The following is a 22,987-nucleotide window of genomic DNA, read 5'->3' on the forward strand; positions in this document are numbered from 1 at the left end:
GGTCTGGACTTAAAAAGAAAAGGACAGGATTTGTGGCCAAAGTAAACTAGGACCGGATCGGCAGTGTCTGGGATGCCATCGGAAAGGCAGCACATATGACTGAGCAGCTCATGCCAAATATTCCTCCATGATCTAATTCTTTTTCGGCATCATTGTGTCACTGTGCGAAAGGAATCTGTGAATCATTTCACAACTGTCAAATATTTCTAACTGGTGCGGTGTTTGTATTATCCTGTTCTGTTCCCAGGGTCCGGTAGGGTTACTTTAACTGGATTACTTTCAATGACTTTTGGATTACTCCAATACCAAATATGCTAATAAAAGACAAAATAAACTGAATATGAACAAAATGATGACTCACAACACGTGGTAAGCTTTCTCTCCTGGCTTTGATCTCTTTGATCTCCGGCAAAACTAACATAAAACGCGACAGAAACAAAATGAAAATAAATCCAAACAGCTTGCCAACATCATTTTCTCCGTTCCATGTATTCCGTTACTCCCCAAGCCTGCACAAAATTTAGTCATTTTATTAATCAATCTATCTATCTATCTATCTATCTATCTATCTATCTATCTATCTCTCTCTCTCTCTCTCTCTCTCTCTCTCTCTCTCTCTCTCTCTCTCTCTCTCTCTCTCTCTTTCTCTTTCTCTTTCTCTTTCTCTTTCTCTTTCTCTTTCTCTTTCTCTTTCTCTCTCTCTCTCTCTCTCTATCATATTTAGTTTCTTTTGTCTTTTATTAGCATATTTGGTATTGGAGTAATCCAAAAGAAATTGAAAGTAATCAAGTTAAAGTAACCCTACCTTCCCTGTCTGTTCCTTTCCTGTGCCGTCACTTTAAGACTAAGATGAAATGATGTATCTTAAGACAAACACTCGCACTGTCAATATACTTTGTTTATTTTAGTTTTATCAAAAAGAATGTGATGGTTTGACAATAAGATTGTGGAGTTGGGCCTTGGAAGTAAATTAACTTGACGCAATGGTGCTCTCTGCTGGCCAACACGGGGAGAAAAATATCAACCCCAGGCTTGTAAATTGTATTTTAAGATTTAACTACTATAATAAAGAATAGTATAATTACTAAATGTGGCAAATGCCATTAAATGTTTCTATTCTACCTAAAAAAAGAATTATTTGCTTAATTTGCAGATACGTTTGCTAATTTAGGTGTTTATTATTTTATGTTTTCCATCTATTTTTACTGGAAAAAATAGAAAATATATCACAAAAAGTAGTCAAATTGCCTTTTACAGCAAATTCTATAACTTTAGGAATGACTTTATTTCTAAAACATTTATTTCTTAAGAAAATGACCAAATAATCTGCCATATGCCATATTTTACAACCCTGCTCATTTTTGTTTATTGATCATTGCTATATATATATGTGTGTGTGTGTGAAAAAGCTGACTGAGGCTGCAATCATGACTTTAAGTCAGGAGATGGTGGCAGATAGCAAGTTCCAAATTCCGTACAGCTCCTTTAAGGTCTTTGTTGCATTTTTACCCTAGAGTGCCATGTCTAATGATGTTGCATTCAACATTTTACTACGTTGTTATCAATGACAATAAAGACAATTTCAACTCTATCTACCTTGGTCATATACCTCAAGAGGTATGACCGACAGCAAGACACACACATACAATAACAAATAAATCAAATGGGAAAAAAATCACCAAAAAACACACATAAAAGTTTTTGGACCATGGCCAACCCAAACAAGTTAGGCACCTCAGCACCTAAGTTGGTCATGCTTTCGTCCCTCCAGATGAAACTGGACACAAGAAAGCAGCCATGTCACTCGGGTCAGCATGACACAACACACTCTTTGTTCAACAGCAGGGCCCGACAACTTTCACTGGTTTACCCCTGCCGCATCATACAGGTGCCCTGCCCATCTCTTAGAACGCACCCAAACATCCCACTATCCTTTTACAAGACCTCTCCACTCATTCCTATCACCAACAATAGCTCTAGCTTTCACTAAATTTAGACCTCTTTCCTCTTTTCAACTTAAATATAATATTCTTTCATCTGTGTTCCTCCAGGTTTGACACGCTGGGCTGCCAGCTCATCCGCCCAGAATGAAAGTCAAGAGATGAGCGCACAGCACGCCGCCCAGTCCTTGCACTTCCTGCGAGTGGACATTTGCTGATTGATGCGGTCTGGAAAACGATGCCGGTGTCAGCAAGACGCCTCATCTGAAAAGCGGGCCTCACCAGCACTTCTTGTGCACCATGGCAGGAGAGACTCAGCGTACGCATGCTGTCAAAGAGCAGGGCGCTGAGTCCAAACTGCAGGATGAGGGGACAGCGGCGCAGCAGCCTAGTGTCAAAACCACAAAGGATTCTTCAGAGCACTTTTCGGGCGCACAGGTCGATGCCAGGCCTAAGCTTGACAAAGTAAAGCAGGAACGTGACGGAGCGCAGCAGCGTGAGGCCGTTATACGGCCGCAGCAGGCGGGCAAAATCGACTTCAGATCGTTGCAGAACAGGTCTAAGATTGCCATCGGCGCAACCTGGCCGGGCAGCAAAGGGAGCCCCCAGTCGCCAAGCGGGAAGGGACGAGGCAGAGAGAAGAGTAAGCGCTCGGGAAAGTCGGAGCGCAGCAACCCCCAGCACTTGTACAGTCTCGGCATCGGTAACGCCCGCTCCAAGCTCAACATTGGGATCGCCTACCCGCAGCAGAAGGCTCCGCCGGCCGCCAAACCGGACGCGGGCCGTGGCTTGGTCTCGGACAGCTACAGATTCCACAACCCCGGCATACCAGAGAGAGAGGTTGACACACAGCAAGAAGAACTCGCCTACAATCGCTGTTTCCAGGAGGCCTCCTCCAACCTTACCTCTCCAAGCTTTACCTCACCTGCACCGGGATCGTGCCACCAACATATCCCCCTGTTGCAGAAACAGCAGACGGCCGCAATGGAGAACAACGGCCAGCTCACCTTGACGGACTTCCAGCTGACCGCCTCCAACACTTTTGGTGGTACCGACTACGCTTCATCGCAAAAGGCTACTGTTCACTCGGACAAGATAAATGCCCTCGTGCATGGGTCCTTCCCCTATGGATACAATTTTCTGGAGGATTCGAACTCTGACTCCTTTACTTGTGAACAGAACCCTCAGCCCCAAGACTTTACAGAATCCACCCTCGGTTCTGTGCACAGCACTCATCATCCATTTTCCTGTATGCCCTCCGAGGGGTCAGACCTCATGCAGAACAGCACTAAATTCAGTCATGAACCACAGCCAGAGCCCAGGAGCCATTACCCTCACGCCCATCAGTCACAGTTCATTCAGGGTGTGTCAGCCTCCATTCAGTGTACCAGGAATCTGAGCGAAGACTCCACCAGCAGTGAGAGCTCTTCTTCTATCTCACAGAAGCAAGGGAAGAACGCCCCGTCGGAGAGCACGGACAGCCTCAGACAAGCGGACAGTAAAGATTTTGCCGTTGCTCCGGGCAACACAAAGAACTGTCACCTGAAAGACGTAGCTGCCACACAAAGAACACAAGCAACCGTGCACCATGCAACAGCAAATCCACACTCACAAATGCACTTTCTGAACAAGACAATCAATAGTTCAACAATTAATCGTGTTCATACAGGTTCTGTGCAATTTGAAAAAAATGCCAATAATCACGTTTTAAATGGGCTACCCCACTCATGGGAGGGGCCTAATAAGCCATTCTCATCAGTGGAGCAAAACTCAATTCAGTACAGTGATGTGAATGACAAATTTCCTTTTCAGAACCAGTCAGCACCAGACAAAAGACTGCCTTGGCAGCCAATACGTCCAGCAACCGAATTGAGTTTCAAAGGCAAAACAAGCAATCATAAAGTGTCCTACATGGTCTCTCCAGAATGGCAGGAGGATAGTAAATCACATAAAAATAGCTCACTAAAAAACCCCAGTTTGTTTCATAGCAGCAGAAATAGCGAAGGATTTTCCAACCCAAGACAGGAGGCGGTCAAACAGGTCTCGACTTTCAAAGTAGAAATGAGTCACGCACAACTGTGCGAATCCAAAAATAAGGCTTTATATTTTGGGCTGAACCAAAGTATTGCGGTAACGCCATCTAGGAACTACAGTTATTCCCAGTTGCAAGTTGCACCCATGGGCCTTATGATGGTGTCGCCTTATGAATCCCCCTTGCCCTCGCCAGCACATACCCCGGCGTCCAGTAGTACTTGCTCTTCACTCTCCCCGGCTTCCACCAGCCCTGTCAACAGCACTTCTGAGGATAGTCAGATGTCAAAGTCGACCGCCCCTGTCCAGCTTTACCACCAGCCCAAAACCCAGTTAACTTCCGATCGCCTGAACACTCACCCTAACCCGTTTCGTGTCGAAGGTCAAAGGTCGAACCTTCCTTATGCATCAGACAGAGACAAAGATAATGTCATGGGATACCTGCATAATAACACACACACAAAGACAGCAGTGGACGGGAGCAAAGGTTACATGGACAGTTATGGGATGGGGCATCACCAGCCTCCCCCACCGTACTCTGCCCATCAAATGTTCCCTACCTCGTTGACAACTGCAAATCTTGATCAGTTGGATGTGCTTCTGACTTGTAAGCAGTGCGATCAGAACTTCAGCAATGTTGCCTCTTTCCTAGGACATAAGCAATACTGTACGCAGTCCAATATGCCAAAACTCGAAGACAGCAAGAAGTTGCTCGCTGATCCAGTGAAAGCACCACCACAAAATGTTTCGATGTCTCTATGCTCATCTGACCTTCACCTTTCACTTTTGGGCCTGAATAAGAACGGGGAACTGACAACAGACAATGAAAGTAAAGTTGATAGCAAGGATGATCCACTGAAACTCAACTTATTTTCTGGTTCTGCCAACAGCTCTGTTCCTCTCCCTGAACTGGAAATGGAGGATGCTAAGTTGGACAGCTTAATTACAGAAGCTTTGAACGGGCTTGGTTATCAGTCAGACAATGCAGAGATAGACAGTAGTTTTATCGATGCATTTGTTGATGATGACCTCAACACTGTCAAAGCCACAACCAACAAGCAGTGCGTGAAAACGAAAGAACCCGTCGTAATGGAGGACAAAGACAAAAAAGCAGCCCTTGACAGCAGCTCTTCTAGACAGGAAAATTCTTTTTTCGACTTGAATGTTGACAGCTCGAGGAGAACTAAAACACACGACGACAAACTTGCAAAATCGCTGCAAGATTTTGAAAGCGATCAGAGAAATAATATGAAAAAAGAAACCTCCACTAAAAATTCCAAAACTGCCTCAAGTGAGAAGATGAAGGAAAAGGAGTGTAAAGTAAAAGAAGCCAGAAAGCTGTGCAAAAGTGACGACGAAAGCACAAGTACCCCAAGGTTTCTCTTATCCAGCAGATTCTCTGAACGCTGCAATCTTAAGGACAGATCTGCGCCCGGAGCGGCAACGCCCGTCCGAACCTCCACTTTGCCCACCCTGAGGTCTGCGGTGAAGGAGAGCAAGAAGAGAAGTACCGGCAGTGGCACCTGGAGCAAAGAACTAATACATAAAATAGTCCAACAAAAAAATAAGCTTAACGTCAAAGGGAGCAAAAACCTGCAATTTTCTCTGGTGATGGAAAGACTGACCCCTGCCGTGCAGAACCCCGCGTTTGGAGAGTACGATTATGTTTCCGACTCTGATGATGAATGCGAGCCAGTGAAGATCGCAAGCCAAGGTAGACTTAACCAAAGCAGCCGCTGTAAATACACATACACAAAAGAGTGTAAGTGGCGAGCTCGGACTGAGCGGGACAGAGCGGCGTGGAGGCAGGACTCAAAAGAATGGTTTGAGCTTCAGAAAAGTGATGAGATTTCGCTTTCACCTGATAAGCAATGTTGTCCTCAGAAACCAAATAGGAGGGGCAGTAGGTCCTCCACCAGCAGTGATCTCAGCATGTCCGTGAGTGTTTCGAGCGATAGCTCTAAAAGCGCCGACCGCATCGAATCGGACTACGAGAAGAAGGCTACTGTTAAAGATCTCGAGGAGAAAAAATCTCCTGTGAAAAAAAGAAATCGAATCCCCTCCCCAAAGAAGTCAGGCAACGGGAGCAGTGCCACGGCACTGATATTCTCTAAATCTTTAAAGAAATGCAATGCCAACAAAGTCGATCCTTTCAACAACAACGATAGTCTAGAAAAAACAGCAAACTTAATTCCACAATCAGAAATTGTTGACCAAATGCCACCATCATCAGCTTTTGAAAAAATAACATTTGGCAACAGCAACCCAGGAGATCTGGTGTCTCAATTTGATGAAAGCAAATTGTCTAACTGCAAAGAAAAAAAAGCATCAGTCAGTTTGTGCGCAATAACATTAGAAAACACTGACAATCTGTGTCCCAAACAACAGAGCCAGACTGGCACTGCAGATAACAAACAGTCACAGTTGATTTCACACTCTCCCACTCACAACAAAGAATTAAATTCCAATGTCGACAAAAGTAAAAAGGGCAAAAGAAGACAGAAGCCGCGTCCCTCCCAGGGCGATGTTTCAGGCAGCGATTCGTTTGAGAATCCATCTAAAGAAACAAAGGCTATCGCTTTAGGAAATGAACTCGACATACACAAACCCGATTCGCTTTGTGCCTCCCTAGTTGATGAAGTGTGCCTTTCAGCAAGCCAAAGCCAACATCCCTTGAGACAAAAAGACTCATTGCACCTCGTGCCCTACCCCCTGGATCAGGATCAGGGGCTCATGAAGTCCCCTCTTACATTTGACACTTCATCAATGTTTGGCGACCTGGCTGCATTCGACAGCGGCCTTTACTCTGAGATGTCCATTCAAAAAGATGGTTTCCATTCTTTGGACAACGAAGTTGACAAAAAAGATGAGTTTGTGCCCTCATTTTCTCCGTTTCTGGAACAAAGAGACTGGAACCTAATCGTTAGCCCGGTGTTACCAGAGGAGATTTCTCATTACAAAGAAAATTTTGAAAAACCCAATGAAAAGAAATCAGACTACAACAATGTGGCCTTGTCTCTACCTGAAAAAATTATTGATTACAGCGCTAATCTGAACAACTGTGCCTCTGAGGATGAGTTGGAAATAAAGCGCATTGTGAACGAGCTTGAAAACCAGCTGCAAACAACCAAGATGAAAAGCCCGCTCAGCCAAGAGGACCCCAAGCAACTGCAAATGAGCAAATTCTCACCTTTAAGGCTGAGTGAAGAGTCTGAAAATGATACTGTGGATGCTCCAGTGTCTTCCGGGCCTTTCAATGAAACAGAACTTGCATGGACAAGTCCATTCCACTTTGATCTAGTGAGTGGACACCAAAGTTCCCCACCAGATGATACGCAGGCGCTTGAGCATTATGACAAAAAAGAGGGTGACACTTCAAATGTCATAATGATAAATTCACACCTTCACAATGACGGAGAGCCAGAGAAGCAAAATCTTAAAAAAGCTGTTGAAAGAAAAGAAGATGCTCTACAACAGAACCAGTACTCAGAAAACCTGATGAAAAGTATTGAGGTCATTTCTGACTCTCTTTTCAAAAGTGAATCCATTACATCGGTACACAGAAAGCCAAATCCCACAAGTCCAGATTCAGCTGAGGGAGAAGAACATTACGAAAAGATAGCAATTACTGAAAAGCAAGATACATTTTCACCTTTAAATATCAAGGAGCAAAAGGATGATATTGAATTTATACTCAGAGAATCAGAATCACCTCTCTCTCACAATGCTAACCACACTGCCTGTGTTAACCAACCCATCTCATCAGAGCCAAGCGAGCCCAACAAAAACAGCATCGAGGCAGAGACGGAATTAATTTCAGATGGGCTCGCACCCGAGATGAACACGCTGATTAAATCTTCTCATCGCTCCAGCGCGGTGCATTCACATGCAGATGAGGAAAGTGACACGGACAAAAATGGAAATGCATTACATTCGAAACGTGATGGCTCGCCGCTTTTGAAAGACGGCTTTCTGGAAGCGGACATTCACAAGTCACCACAAGACGGGATGGCCAATATCGACCAAGTTCAACAAGACCAAGCCAAAAATACCATCGGGAGTGATTCATGCTTAGTTGAGATTCACAGTGTTAGCTCAAATTCAGGCTTTTTGAATGTGTCTGCAACAAATAAGGCCTGTCATCCAATACTAGAATGCAACACAGAGATATCCCAGAGCGCTTTAAATCTTCCAGACACCCAATCAATACGACGAAACAGTCTGTTAGTCCTCGGCCAGATGGAAACCCTCAATACCACCGAAGTTAAAAATCATCCATGCAAAGCACCTCAACTAAATGACTCTTTGACGATTGAATCAAATCTCTCTTTTAATGCTATTCAGCAAAAAGAGGACCTTTTAGATGTTAATGACATCAAAGAAGATCTACCTGTAGATTTTATGGCAAACCACCTAAACTCACCGTGCATAGCGGGAGATGAAGGAGACCAATGTACGTTTGTACACACCTCTTCGCCTGTCAGCCCAATTCTAGCACAAATGCAGGAAGTGGACGCTTATGAAGTCATGCATCAAAGTCAACGTAATGCCCCTGTTGACAAAAGTCCAATTGAAAGAACAAGATTACCCAGTACCGACCATGAATACCAAAACGAGGTCACAGACTGTGATGTGGCCATGGAGACAACAGTGGATTTGGACTGTTCTTTGACAAGCCCACCGCTACTTGAACTCCCTAATCCTGACACCAGCTTACATTTTCCAGCTTCTGCTCCCATAACACTAGAACAGTCAGAAAGATTCGACAAAAACGGCTCTGCACATGATTTCCAGCTCAGTCCTCTGAATTACAAGAACTGCGATGAGCCTCCGCATCTCACTCAATTCGACTACATACCAATCTCGCCAGCCAGCAAATTGGATGATGATCCCTACATAAAAACAAGTGCCAGCTGTGATTCTGAACAATCCTTCATTCCAACATTGGTTGGTACACAAGCTCCCAATGACACTACATTCGCACAAAACCTGGTTCAGACAAATGAAACAAGTTTAATAAATGAACCGCCGGGCATGCAAGAAAAGTGTATTTCAACTGAAATTCAAGATACCTCGACAGCTGAGGTTAATGACAGTGGGCTTGATCCCTGTGAATCGAACAAATTGACCCAAAGAAACGTTGAATCGTCACCAGTACTCACAGATATTTCAGATATTCTGCACACCCCTCCTCACATCTTCTGTGAGAATGAGCCCGCATTGGATCCTGGAAAGGGTTTGAAAAAAACAACTTCACCCAAAAAGGTTCAAAACAACTTTCAACAGGGGAAAGTACTCTGTGAAATCTGCTTGCTGCGTTTTAGGACCGTCCCAGGTTTAAAAAGACACAAGGCCATGAAACATGCAGCCAGAAGTGAAAAGCCTGCTGGCCCACCAAGCACAACATCAAGCAATCAGGGGCTGTCGCTTATTTACGAGGCATCACAAACTGGAGAGAAGGAACATAAAGATGACTCACAGCCTTCTCCGACCCAAATGTATCAGATAACAGAGACAAACACCGGCCTAATATTAAAAGCTTCGGCAAATGAGTCAGCCACCGAAAAAATAGCAGACAAGGCTCGTGCAGTGGACGAAATGGGTCATTTGCTGTTTCCAACCAAAACAAAAAAGAATGGCAACGCTTGCAAAAACAAAAATAGCGAGGAAAACCCCAAGCTTGACCCCTTCTCAGATGAGCTTCTGAATATATTGAAAACAGACCTGCTTCAGGCTATAACTCCTGAGTTTAAAAGCGGTGTGCTCCTCGAGCAAGAACAGCTTAACAGACGTGGAACTGGAACAAAGGAAACACTTCTCCATCTGACTTCAAACTGTGGCTCAGACAATGCATCCAGATCTCTGACTGAGAAGAATATTTTATGTGAAAATGCTGTTTTCAAGGATGCGGAAGGGAGTATACGCACTGAGGAGGTTAAAGGGCAAGTCTGTAAGAACCATGTACCGATCGAAGAGAAAATTACCACGATACACCCCTCATCCATAAAAATGGTGTGTGCTTCTACAGAGCATATTCCTAATCATGGACAGTCTGATGAGATACTTACCCAAGAGATTCTTAGGAATGTGTCAACCGAGGTCAAGTGTGAATTAAATGATGTCTTGTCGGACAAGCAAATCCCCCTTGATTGTTTATCTCCGCCTTCTCTTTGTCCTCCCGAAATAAGTCCTGATCTGAAGGCCTTACTTGACGACGACATCGTATTCTCACAGTTATTTCCGAGAGATGAAGAATCAAAGAGGAAAAAGTGCCCGCGGGTTTATGGAAAAAGAAATAAAAGGCAAAAGCTTGAGTCTGATTCTGTCATTGCTCAAGAAAGCACCCCCCAAGAAGAAACACACAATGGGCAAACAGAGGAGGAGCTCAGTAACAACCAAACAACCCCTTGTGAATATGAGACCATATCAATTGATGATACCATCATGTTAAATATGTGTCATAACAGTGCTCTTAATGCAGTGTGCGATGGTAAGCAAAATGATCAAGAACAACACAAGGAACTTTTGAATCAATTTCAAAGCTCTGCTGATAAATCCTCAGCCGAATGGAGGACCTCACAGGATTTAAGTGTCCGGAATACGCAATCTACGATAAGCTCTGACCAAGTCATCAGTACAGCGGAAGTGCCAGGGGCAGCTTGCCGTCTGCCTCAGCAGGAGGATGCCAAACCTGCCAAGCCGCATCCCACAGAAAGTGCTAGTAACATTCACATTGACATTCAAAACGTGAACACCACCTTTCAACTACCTGACGTTCAGTTCTTTGACAGTAGCAAAGAAGTCCCGAGGGGTTCTCCTACTGTGGCTGCTGAACTTGAGAACAAAGATGAAGAACAGTCTAAAAAATTAACTGAAAGGCGAGGCCGAAAGCGTCAAGAAGGCGGAATAAAGGTCAAAGATAAGCAGTACAAGTGCAAAGTGTGCTTCACATGGTTCCTCACTCTTGGAGAGCTCAACTTTCACAAGTTATCCCACAACCCATCGCCACCGCCGACCTGCTACATGTGCGTCCAACGCAAGTTTAGCTCCAGGGAGCAGTTGCGAGACCATCTGTGGGAGAAGCACGCTAAAAACAAAACCGGGATTTGGGCTTGCGGGATGTGTTTGAAAGAGATCTCGGACGTGTGGATGTACAACGAGCATTTGCGAGAGCATGCCACTCAATTTGCTCGCCGGGGTCAGACTCAGGGCTCCATGTTAACCATCCCAGGATGCTTCATGCAAGAAACTGCTGTGAAGAAGTTTATTACTTCAATCATGCAGCAACGACCTAGCAAAGCCAATAGAGAGACTGGAAAAGCCACTGAAGAACAAAACAAAGCAGTTCCCACTAGCAGCTCTTTGGAAGCAGGTAAAGTCCCTAAAGAAGCTGAGCAGAAACTTAACAAATCCAAAAGCGGCGTTGGAGGGAGTTGCAACAAGACCACAGTAACCCAACTTGAGGTCATTCACAAGACTGAAGCGCCTAAAAATGTGGAAATGCACCCCAATTGTAAAGACCCCTCCCGAGACTGCCACCACTGTGGAAAACGCTTTCCCAAACCTTTCAAACTTCAGCGCCATCTAGTGGTTCACAACTTGGAGAAGATTTTCCTGTGCCACAAATGTCCGGTCTCGTATCAAGAGGCCCAGGACCTCAATGAGCACATAAAGACAGCGCACAAGGAGGTGGATGAGGCAGACTCCAAACACACCACCCTCTACACCTGTGAGCTATGCGCTGACGTCATGCACGTGATTAAAAAGTCTTTCATCTGCAGCACCTGCAACTACACCTTCTCTAAGAAGGAGCAGTTTGACCGCCACATGGAAAAGCACTTGTCAGGGGGGAACAAAATTTTCAAATTCCGAGGCGTTCGCCGGCCGGTCAAGGCGTCTTCGTGCAAAGATAATAACCAATGCGATTCCCCCGCCAGCAAAAAGAGAAGGATTCTCTCCGACAGCCTGCAGGAAAATAGCACTGACAGCGGAATCGCCAGTGTGGGATCGGTGCACCTAAACCAAGCCTCAGAAACCCTCACCCCCAAAGAGTCCATCCCCACATTGGATGACTCCACACAGACCACCACAGACTACCACAGTGACGCAAACGTGAAGACTGAGGATGTAGCCGAGGATTACTCGGATATCCTGCTCGAGCTCGAAAAGTGTATTTCTGTGGGCTCCTCCACCACTACCCCCAAGGAAGAGCAAATTGAAATAACACCCGGGGCTAATCACCATCCGGAAGGTAATGGACAATCGACAAGCGAACCCTGTGATGTAAAGGAAGAGAATGAGTCTGTGTGCATTAAAGTGGAAACCCCCCTGCTGTCACAATCTGAAGAAAAGGAAGAGACAAACAAAATCAATGAAACCTCGGAAATGACCGACTCCCTTCCATCAAGTACTACACAGAAAGGACCGCAAGACACCGCAAAGTCACCCGAGTCACAGCTCGTAACTGATGTGACAGCAGAGAATTCCGCACAAAGAGCCGTCGTCAAGCAACAAGCTTTGTCTGGTAGTCCGGAACCGAAAGACCAAGTCAGAACCAGCGACGTTGTGAAATCCGGCATGAAGGTGACGGAATCAACCCAGGTCCTCCAACCCAAGGCCTTATCCTCTGCGTCAGCATCCAATGAGGAAAAAGAATCCCACAAGGTGCAAAAGAAAAGGAAGGACGTCAAATCCCCCAACAGCCAGCCAAGACATTCCTCCCCGGCGACTCAGGAGAACTTCGCCATGGACCCGAGGGCCAAAAAGAAATACCAAACGGCCAAGTGTTTGAATCCCGCCTTGCAGAGAAAGTTCGATTGCCCCAACGACTACCCTGTTCTCACGTCACGTGATGACGTCGTGAGCAACAAGATACTATCCAAGGTTCGGACGTCCGCTTTGGGGATGCCGTTAAAACGGAGTATGCTCGATAGCTGCGTGCCAAAGAAAGCCGACGCTACCGCCCCGCTCAATGGCGACTACAAAAGCAAAAAGGGGTCATTGGGGCGGCCCCTACACACCTCCATCTCCAAAGTGACTTTGCCCCCCATGAACAATTCCTTGAACAAGTCCAGGCAGAAGCCAGGGGTCCGATCGGTAGACAGCCACTCGTACAGGACAGCAGAGTCCCAAAACCACCTCCTCAGCCAGCTATTTGGCCAGAAACTCACTAGCTTTAAGATTCCTCTAAGGAAGGACACTTCTGAATCTTTTAACTGAGCATACATTGAAGACTTTTGCGTTTCACACTTCCTGAGACTGGATACCAAAGTCATGATGGGGATTGAGATTGCACAGCTCTTTTCTGTGAAATGCTATTTTAATACCTAGTCACTTTATGTTGTCTTTGTACATGCGCTTGTATCACAAAATGTGAGGACAAATGCCGAATATGAATTTTCTAAAAAGGAAACAAATCTGCTTTTTGCTTGTTTGAATTATATATATATAAATTTATATTATCTGTTCCAGAGATTATATTTCAGATGTCTATTAAAAAAAAGAAAGAAAAATATTACTTGAAAAGACAGTCAAATACGTTCTTTAAAGAGATGCATCCATCACACGGTCGGCCTTCGTCTTCCTCCCCGATGGACCAAATTATAGAATTGTCGACCAGGACTATTGTCTTTGTACATGCTTCCGGTATATTATCGTGTATTATTGTAACATTAATGCACTGCATTCTATTAGCCTTTTGTATAAACGTTACATGGTGCTACGTTATGTTTTGATTGTAATGTGAATGCCAAAGTCCTCAGAAGGGAACATGAGACCTGTAGCAGTTATACAGCACATTGACCATGTTGTGTTTACCGGTGGATCTGAGAAATCCCCATTTGGAAACAGCTCCAATACAAACATTAGGAAAGATTCCTTTGTATAAACTCGGGTGCATAAGAGGGTTTTACCGTCCTTCCACCTGTAATCGGAGTTCTTCCCGTGCACTGATACTAGTACAAAAACTCTACCACACACCACAAAAGCGATCGTCAAACTGTTTAATACAGAAAAGTATTTACTTGGACAACAAAAAAAAGGTGCTGCAGTTTGTTTATACTGTCCTTATCTGGTTTTGTATTGTATTGTAAGTAGGTCTGTGTAAAGCTTCCAGTCAAAGTTTTATTTTAATAATGAGCAAAAAAAGAAACGACCAGAAAGGGAAATGCAGATGCGCAGTCGGTGCCTCGCGCGAGCTGTAAAGTGGATCACCAAGTGCCTGTTTTATAGTTGTTATTAAAGATTTGTATCGATCCCTCCTGGCTCTTTTCCTTCCTTCCTGTTGTCGTCTCACCGCGTGTAAAGTGGCTTCTATTCCTACATGAGTATTTGCCACCGTCACATAGGAATAAAAAGCCATAGTACACACTGGCTTGCATGCGGAAATGGAGTGGGTAAGAGTTCCGAAGGATGAAGCCTGAAAAGGAAAGAAAAGAAAGGGAGGTGTCTGCTCTACAAATGCAACTCATTAGGGTTTTCAGTTTTTTAATGAAGGAATCTACAATGCGGCTTATAAATCCATCAAGACAGAATCCCTTAATATTTACCGTACAGCAGGGAAGTCAAATTCGTTTGTGATAGACAGGGAAGTGATAGACAGAAAGACAGAGGCAAAGATAAATTGAAAAATGAAAAATGAGAGAGAGAAAGACGAAAAAGATAAAGTGAGTGTAAAAAAGAGACATAAATAGAGAGGGAGATAAATGGAAAGAAAGAAAGTGGGAGAGAGAGAGAGAGAGAGAAATACAGTAATCCCTCGGTTATTGCGGTTAATGGGGACCAAAACCACCTGCGAAAAGTGAAAATCTGCAAAGTAGCGATGCCCCTTCAAAAAGAGAGGGAAAACAAAAAAGAGATAAAGAGAAGGGAAAAAGAGAGGCAAAAAGAGAAATATAGAAAGGGAGGGAAATAAATAGAAAGAAAGAAAGACAGACAGAAAGAAAGAAAGAGAAAGACAGAAAACAAAAGAAAAGAAAGAGGGAAGAAAAGAGAAAAGGGAAAATGATAGACAGAAAGACAGAGACAAAGATACATTGAAAAATTAAAAATGAGAGAGAGAAAGAAGAAAAAGAGAAAGTGAGTGTAAAAAAGAGAGACATAAATAGAGAGGGAGATAAATGGAGGGAAAGAAAGTGGGAGAGAGAGAGAGCGAGAGAGAGAGAGATAAATACAGTAATCCCTTGGTTATCGCGGTTAATGGGGACCAAAACCACCTGCGAAAAGTGAAAATCTGCGAAGCATTGACGCCCCTTCAAAAATGCTTAAAAGAAAAATAATAATAATTTTATTTATTTTTTCGTATGTTTTTATTATTTTATTTTATTGGTATTATTTTTCAGACCCGGTTAATGGGGACCAAAACAACCCGCGAAAAGTGAAAATCTGCAAAGTAGCGATTCCCCTTCAAAAAGAGAGGGAAAACAAAAAAGAGAAAAAGAGAAGGGAAAAAGAGAGGCAAAAAGGGAAATATAGAAAGGGAGGGAAATAAATAGAAAGAAAGAAAGAAAGAAAGAAAACAAAAGAAAAGAAAGAGGGAAGAAAAGAGAAAAGGGAAAATGATAGACAGAAAGACAGAGACAAAGATAAATTGAAAAATTAAAAATGAGAGAGAGAAAGAAGAAAAAGAGAAATTGAGTGTAAAAAAGAGAGACATAAATAGAGAGGGAGATAAATGGAGGGAAAGAAAGTGGGAGAGAGAGAGAGAGAGAGAGAGAAATACAGTAATCCCTCGGTTATCGCGGTTAATGGGGACCAAAACCACCTGCGAAAAGTGAAAATCTGCGAAGCAGTGACGCCCCTACAAAAATGCTTAAAAAAAAAATAATAATAATTTTATTTATTTTTTTGTATGTTTTTATTATTTTATTTTATTGGTATTATTTTTCAGACCCGGTTAATGGGGACCAAAACAACCTGCGAAAAGTGAAAATCTGCAAAGTAGCGATTCCCCTTCAAAAAGAGAGGGAAAACAAAAAAGAGAAAAAGAGAAGGGAAAAAGAGAGGCAAAAAGGGAAATATAGAAAGGGAGGGAAATAAATAGAGAGAAAGAAAGAAAGAAAGATAGAAAGAAAGAGAAAGACAGAAAACAAAAGAAAAGAAAGGGAAGAAAAGAGAAAAGGGAAAATGATAGACAGAAAGACAGAGACAAAGATAAATTGAAAAATTAAAAATGAGAGAGAGAAAGAAGAAAAAGAGAAAGTGAGTGTAAAAAAGAGAGACATAAATAGAGAAGGAGATAAATGGAGGGAAAGAAAGTGGGAGAGAGAGAGAGCGAGAGAGAGAGAGATAAATACAGTAATCCCTTGGTTATCGCGGTTAATGGGGACCAAAACCACCTGCGAAAAGTGAAAATCTGCGAAGCAGTGACGCCCCTTCAAAAATGCTTAAAAGAAAAATAATAATAATTTTATTTATTTTTTGTATGTTTTTATTATTTTATTTTATTGGTATTATTTTTCAGACCCGGTTAACGGGGACCAAAACAACCCGCGAAAAGTGAAAATCTGCAAAGTAGCGATTCCCCTTCAAAAAGAGAGGGAAAACAAAAAAGAGAAAAAGAGAAGGGAAAAAGAGAGGCAAAAAGAGAAATATAGAAAGGCAGGGAAATAAATAGAAAGAAAGAAAGAAAGAAAGAAAGAAAGAAAGAAAGAAAACAAAAGAAAAGAAAGAGGGAAGAAAAGAGAAAGGGAAAATGATAGACAGAAAGACAGAGACAAAGATAAATTGAAAAATTAAAATTGAGAGAGAGAAAGAAGAAAAAGAGAAAGTGAGTGTAAAAAAGAGAGACATAAATAGAGAGGGAGATAAATGGAGGGAAAGAAAGTGTGAGAGAGAGAGAGAGAGAGAGAGAGCTCCATTTAAGAGCTCTGAACCGGCAATCATGACAAACTCTGCTATTGGCCGTTCTCCCTCCTTCAATCCACTAGCTTTGGGTCCCAAGATTAGCAGGGATTTTTCTTATTAATATTATTTTTAGTTATGGTAGTAGTAGTAGTAGTCGTAGTAGTAGTAGTAATATTAGTATTATTAGGATTAGTATTACATTAGTATTATTGTTGTTTTCGTTATCATTATCTTTAATGTTATTATCATTACTTTAATAAAGGTTGAAAGAATATAAAAACATGTACATTTTAATCAAAACGGCTTTCACTGGTTTACCCCTGCCGCATCATACGGGTGTCCTGCCCATCCTTTAGAAACTTAATCAAAATAATATTGTAAAATAAATACACTTATGCCAAGGCACAGCCTAACCATCTGAGGAGAGGGACGTGTAGGAGTCTTATCCATAAAAACTGATAGGGATGGCAATAGATGGACTCAGGAAAGGATTTTCAGCTATCAAACCACAACATACCAGTGATAGGGGCCCCGTATGAGGAAATATTGAAATCATAATAATAACAAAATAACTGTAGAACAAAAACATAAATATGTGAGACAGACAGTAAAATATGTTGAAAGTGGTGCCCGAAACTTAAAATATTGCTGCTCTCTGCTGCCATCTCCTGGCTCAAAGTCATGATCGCAGCCTCAGTCGGCTCATTCCTTAACTTCTAATAAACTCTTCTTTTTTCATCTTTTCGGGGGTTTGAATTAGCGTTCAGACTGGATGTGAAACTGGCTTTTTCTTGCTTTGACCATTTTTTAGGCTACACTAACAAAAATAATCCAGGGTCGAGCATGAAATCATACCCCGCCCCTCATACCCCCCTAATGTGAAACGAGTCCCATAACAGCGGTGCTAAAATTAAGATAAAACCAAATAGGCGCTGTGAAAATATATAGTTCTAAATGCTCTTTGAACTCAGGCATTGTTAACACATACTTAATAGAGCAAATATCATACATTCGAGTCAAACGATGCAGTGAAAATGATGTATTAATAGCCATAATAAAAATGGGTCTTGAGCCTCCTCTTAAAAATATCAAGGGTCTGTGTGGACCTGATGTCGTTAGCAGCTTAGAGGGAACATTGGTCTGGACCAAACAAAACAACTTCTCCAAACAATGCCTGCCGTCCTGCGTCAGAGTCCTGTTATCACCAGAACTAGACAAAACTGCATTTGGATCAGCGTGACCTGTCATTGAACTTCAGCCTACTCGGTGAAAATCTTCATTGCACTCAATAAATGTAACTTGTATTCAACCGTATAAAATCTATTATAGTCAAATGTATAAAATCCTTCACTGGGGAGATTGAAAAAGTGGTTTTGAAAGTCGTTAAAAAGTGCATGAATTTGAAAAAGGTGAGAAAATACGGCCATTTGTAACTAGTTACTTTAGGCGTGACGGGCTACTTTCGAGTACTCTGTGGGGTACTGCGATTACTTTAATAATAAAATAACAAGGACCCATGTCTTTTTCGGAATCTGGTGTGCCGGCTCCTCCCATGGGCGTGCCAGAGTAGCCCTCACGTGGGCCCCACCATTTCGGAGAAGAGCGTCCCGCTGTCTGGACCAAACAAAACAACTTCTCCAAACAATGCCTGTCGTCCTGCGTCAGAGTCCTGTTATCACCAGAACTAGACAAAACCGCATTTGGATCAGCGTGACCTGTCATTGAACTTCAGCCTACTCGGTGAAAATCTTCATTGCACTCAATAAATGTAACTTGTATTCAACCGTATAAAATCTTTTATAGTCAAATGTATAAAATCCTTCACTGGGGAGATTGAAAAAGTGGTTTTGAAAGTCGGTAAAAAGTGCTTGAATTTGGAAAAGGTGAGAAAATCCGGCCATTTGTAACTAGTTACTTTCGGCGTGACGGGCTACTTTCGAGTACTCTGTGGTGTACTGCGATTACTTTAATAATAAAATAACAAGGACGCACGTTTTTTCCGCAATCTGGTGTGCCGGCTCCTCCCACGGGCGTGCCAGGGTAGCCCCCACGTGGGCCCCACCATTTCGGAGAAGAGCGTCCCGCTGTCTGGACTAAACAAAACAACTTCTCCAAACAATGCCTGCCGTGCTGCGTCAGAGTCCTGTTATTAACAGAACTAGACAAAACCTTCCGCATTCGGATCAGAGTGACCCGTCATTGAACTTCAGCCTACTCGGTGAAAATCTTCATATCACTCAATAAATGTAACTTGTATTCAATCGTATAAAATCCTTTATAGTCAAATGTATAAAATCCTTCATTGGCACTGGGGAGATTGAAAAAGTGGTTTTGAAAGTCGTTAAAAAGTGCTTGAATTTGGAAAAGGTGATAAAATCCGGCCATTTGTAACTAGTTACTTTCGGCTTGACACACTACTTTCGAGTACTCTGTGGGGTACTGCGATTACTTTAATAATAAAATAACAAGGATCTGTACCTAGTTCTTTTTTCAGTAATGTCACGGTCCCCATGGCGCCCAGTTGGTCCCAGCCGGGTAGCGCCGGATTCTGTCATGGTTGCCACGGCACTCTATTGGCCCCGCCCATGGACACCGGCTGAGATGCATTGACTGATTGCTCCTTGGCAGTACTTAAATGCTTCCTTTGAGCCGTTAGTTGTCTGAGCGTCTGTGATACTTCTGTGAAACTTCTGCAAGACTCCTGTTAAACTCTGTGAAATGCCTAGTCTGTGAATTTGATCCTATTTTGTTTTTGGCCTGATATGTTAGATTTTTACTACTCTTTTGTTTGGATTTCAATCCACTTCTGCGACCATCGATCCCCGGATCGAGTGTGCGCGCATTCCTCCCCTCCCAAATAAATTGTGAGTACGTTACGCGAGTGGGTTCTAAATTCTGGTTCCTGCCCTGGTCCGTGACAAGTAAGGCACTCAACACTGCACTACTCTATCCTGTGTGTGACGGAGCCCAGCAGCTGTGTGGAAGAAGACTATTCCGTTCCCGCACACAGGGTTGTGTAGGGTTACTTTAACTGGATTACTTTCAATGACTTTTGGATTACTCCAATACCAAATATGCTGATAAAAGACAAAAGGAACTAAATGTGAATAAAATGACTAAATTTTGTGCAGGCTTGGGGAGTAATATAAGACATGGAACGGCAAAAATGATGTTGGCAAGCTGTTTGGATTGATTTTCATTTTGTTTCTGTCGCATTTTATGTTCGTTTTGCTGGAGATCAAAGAGATCAAAGCCAGGAGTGAAAGCTTACCACATGTTGTGAGTCATGAAATGATCTGCATTCAAGTCAATGACTTCCCAAAGCGCTTCACAGTGTGCTTCACATTTCCCAATAGCGGCCTTGTATTGCAGCCATGTAAGACGCTAACCTGCTTATTGGGGGTATTAGGGGTTCAGTGTCTTACCCAAGGACACTTCGACATGTAACACGGACGAGCCGGGATTCGAACTGCGATCTCTTGATCCCAAGACGAGCGCTCTACCTCCTGAGCTACTGCCGTCACCATTTTATTCCTATTTAGTTTCTTTTGTCTTTTATTAGCATATTTGGTATTGGAGTAATCCAAAAGTCATTGAAAGTAATCCAGTTAAAGTAACCCTACCCGCACACACGAATCCCACTCCTCAGTGGCAAGCCTCTTTTTATCAAGCGATCTATGAGAAGATCCTCTGGAGGCCGAGCCCGGCAGGAGCATGACAGGAAAGCGTTGCGCTTTGAAGTGCAGCGACGTTATCAGGAAGCCGGCTCTTGAAATAGCATCTCTTGGCTTTCCTCCATTTGCGGGGATCCTTCCCTGTCGCTTCTCATCTTCTCTTCTCTCCCCTCCGTCTGCTGACAGCCTCTATTTCTTCTCCCGCTTCCAACTTAGCATCTCCTTTTGGTCTGCTTTACTCCCTTCTCTCGCTTTTACCTCAGTCCACTCAATGTTCCCTGTAATTTTCCACGGGTCTGAGCGTGCACACAAAGTCAGTGAGCAACGCTTGAAACAACAGTGAGCAACGGCAATCCAAAGTGTGGCAACTAAGTCATTATCAAACATGTCCAAAACTTGACATCACGTTACATTTTGAGTTTTCGGCAATGCAAATTTTTTTTTCTCTTTTGAATGAATTGACTCATGTACTATTGCAAAGGCAGCGCAGTGGTTAGCGCTTGTGCGGCACAGTTCATGTCATGGGAACCTGTCGTGGGTTCAAATCCAGCTCCAGACTTCCTGTGCGGAGTTTGTATGTTCTCCTTGTGCTTGCGTGGGTTTCCTCCGGGCACTCCGGTTTCCTCCCACGTTCCAAAAACATGCATTTCAGGTCAATTGGCCGGTCCAAATTGTCCCTAGGTGTGAATGAGCGAATGAGTTGTCTGTCCCTGTGTGCCCTGCGATTGGCTGGCAACCAGTTCAGGGTGTCCCCCTGCCCACTGCCCGGCTCGAGCCCCCCCCCCCCCGCGACCCTAACGAGGATAAGCGGTACGGCTAATGAGATGAGATGAGATGAGACTATTGCAAAGGTTGTACGGCCTACAAACGTCGTTTGTTTTTACAACAATTCTTTTACAAGATTCGTTTCTTTTTTTTCCCTGATATATTTTGTCGCATAATATTAACATTTTGGGGGGCTTATTTAGTCGGTTGCACGATACACAACTGTATTTAATCACATTTTTAGTGGAAGTACAATGTTGGCAACAAGATTCACTTGATATCATTGGAAACTATTTGAATGCAACACAAACAGTGTTTTTTTTCTACTTTTTTTTTTAATTCCTTTAAAAAAAGTCTCATTGTGTTTATTTTTTCCGAGCTGTTACATTTTTCCTTTTGTTCTCTAGTTACTTTTTTCCTACATTTCTTTATTTTCTTTTTCTGGCTTTTTTTCAAAAATTTTCCTTCTTTTTTCTCTTCCTTTTGATTCTTTTTTTTCTCAGCTTTTCACTCCTTTTTCATTTTGGTATGTTTTTCTTTTTTGTTCTATTCCCTCCTTCCTTTAAGTCATTTTGTGCATAATTTTACTTAATATTTGGTCATGTTGGGATTAAAGAAGCAAAAACAACCTGAAGAGCCGTTTAGGACCCGAAAGATCCGGGTCTTTTTAGTGAGCCGAGCCGATGAAGCCGGTTCTCGACAAACTCTACCAACTTTACTCAACTTCGTTCCACTTCGACTCAACTTCAAAATACCGCATTTAGGACACAGGGGAACCCGTGTATTTTTACTTTCATGCATTGTAACTTTGACTTAAGTCGCTTCTTAATTAGTAATTTTGAGCCCTCGTTTTTGTGCGCTGGCTAGATTTTCTGCAAGCAGTGCGCAATTGCGCATGCGCGCAGCTTAGAGGGAACACTGAGTCCACTTGCCTTCTTTTCTGACAACGCCATCCCTCATTTGGACTCCTCCATTTTTTTCTCTCATCTCCTGGGGCCTACCTGGATGGGGGCGTCATCAGAGGAGAATCGCAAGAGACCGGTCTTCGGTAACGACACCCGGGCCGAAAGTAGCTCCGGTTATTCCTATTGGGAACACAAAGTAAGCTGGAGACGGAAGGAAAGAGATGAGTAAACACTAGACTCTAGTCATGGCAAACGTACAGCCCCTGGGAGGGATCACGCGTACCAATAGATTTAATCCGATCCGCCAGACAATGCTCGGAGAAGCACACGAGAAAAAAAATCTTATCATGTCAAACAATGTAATGCAGTTTGAAATATGTCCACTGGATGTCGTCCAAAGCCAGGCCCCACTCGCAAAGCACCAATTGTGGCTGTTATTTTCTTGTTTTGTTCCTTTATCTTCTTGTTTTGTTACTTTATCTTCTTGTTCTGTTCCTTTATCTTCTTGTTTTTGTTCCTTTATCTTCTTGTTCTCTTTTATCCTCACTGCTAATATGCAGGGTTGGGTAGGGTTACTTTAACTGGATTACTTTCAATTACTTTTGGATTACTCCAATACCAAATACGCTAATAAAAGACAAAAGAAACTAAATATGAATAAAATGATGACTCACAACACGTGGTAAGCTTTCTCTCCTGGCTTTGATCTCTTTGATCTCCGGCAAAACTAACATAAAATACGACAGAAACAAATTGAAAATAAATCCAAACAGCTTGCCAACGTCATTTTTGTCGTTCCATGTATTCCGTTACTCCCCAAACCTGCACA

General features: G+C 43.0%; 1 protein-coding gene and 1 long non-coding RNA gene across 3 annotated transcripts; one reads left to right on the plus strand and one right to left on the minus strand.

The window, feature by feature from the left end:
• Window positions 1-2,240: 2,240 nt before the first annotated feature.
• znf469 (zinc finger protein 469) lies at window positions 2,241-14,233 on the plus strand. 2 transcript variants are annotated; one of them, XM_088339620.1, is made up of 4 exons: window positions 2,241-8,836; window positions 8,984-9,917; window positions 9,948-12,470; window positions 12,555-14,233. In XM_088339620.1, exons 1-4 carry the CDS (start codon window positions 2,241-2,243, stop codon window positions 13,188-13,190), a joined length of 10,689 nt encoding a protein of 3,562 aa, XP_088195746.1. In that variant the 3' UTR covers window positions 13,191-14,233. The 2 variants fall into 2 exon arrangements, with proteins under 2 accessions (XP_088195746.1, XP_088195745.1); XM_088339619.1 differs by having other exon boundaries at window positions 2,241-8,514; window positions 8,596-14,233.
• Window positions 13,959-22,724, minus strand: LOC148362208 (uncharacterized). The gene is made up of 2 exons (XR_015850846.1): window positions 22,255-22,724; window positions 13,959-14,388 (listed from the first exon to the last, which is right to left on the minus strand). It is a non-coding gene; the product is annotated as an uncharacterized LOC148362208 (long non-coding RNA).
• Between the last annotated feature and the right edge of the window lie 263 nt (window positions 22,725-22,987).

This window comes from Urocampus carinirostris, chromosome 7 (assembly GCF_059441175.1).
Source record: "Urocampus carinirostris isolate Australia breed hairy pipefish chromosome 7, RoL_Ucar_1.0, whole genome shotgun sequence".
Classification (NCBI taxonomy): Eukaryota; Metazoa; Chordata; class Actinopteri; order Syngnathiformes; family Syngnathidae; genus Urocampus; species Urocampus carinirostris.

Coding starts and splice junctions, on each gene's coding strand:
- znf469 (XM_088339619.1), top strand. CDS start 2,241: ATGGCAGGAGAGACTCAGCGTACGCATGCTGTCAAAGAGCAGGGCGCT. Junction 8,515..8,595: donor AGTCATGCATCAAAGTCAAC/GTAATGCCCCTG, acceptor ACGAGGTCACAG/ACTGTGATGTGGCCATGGAG.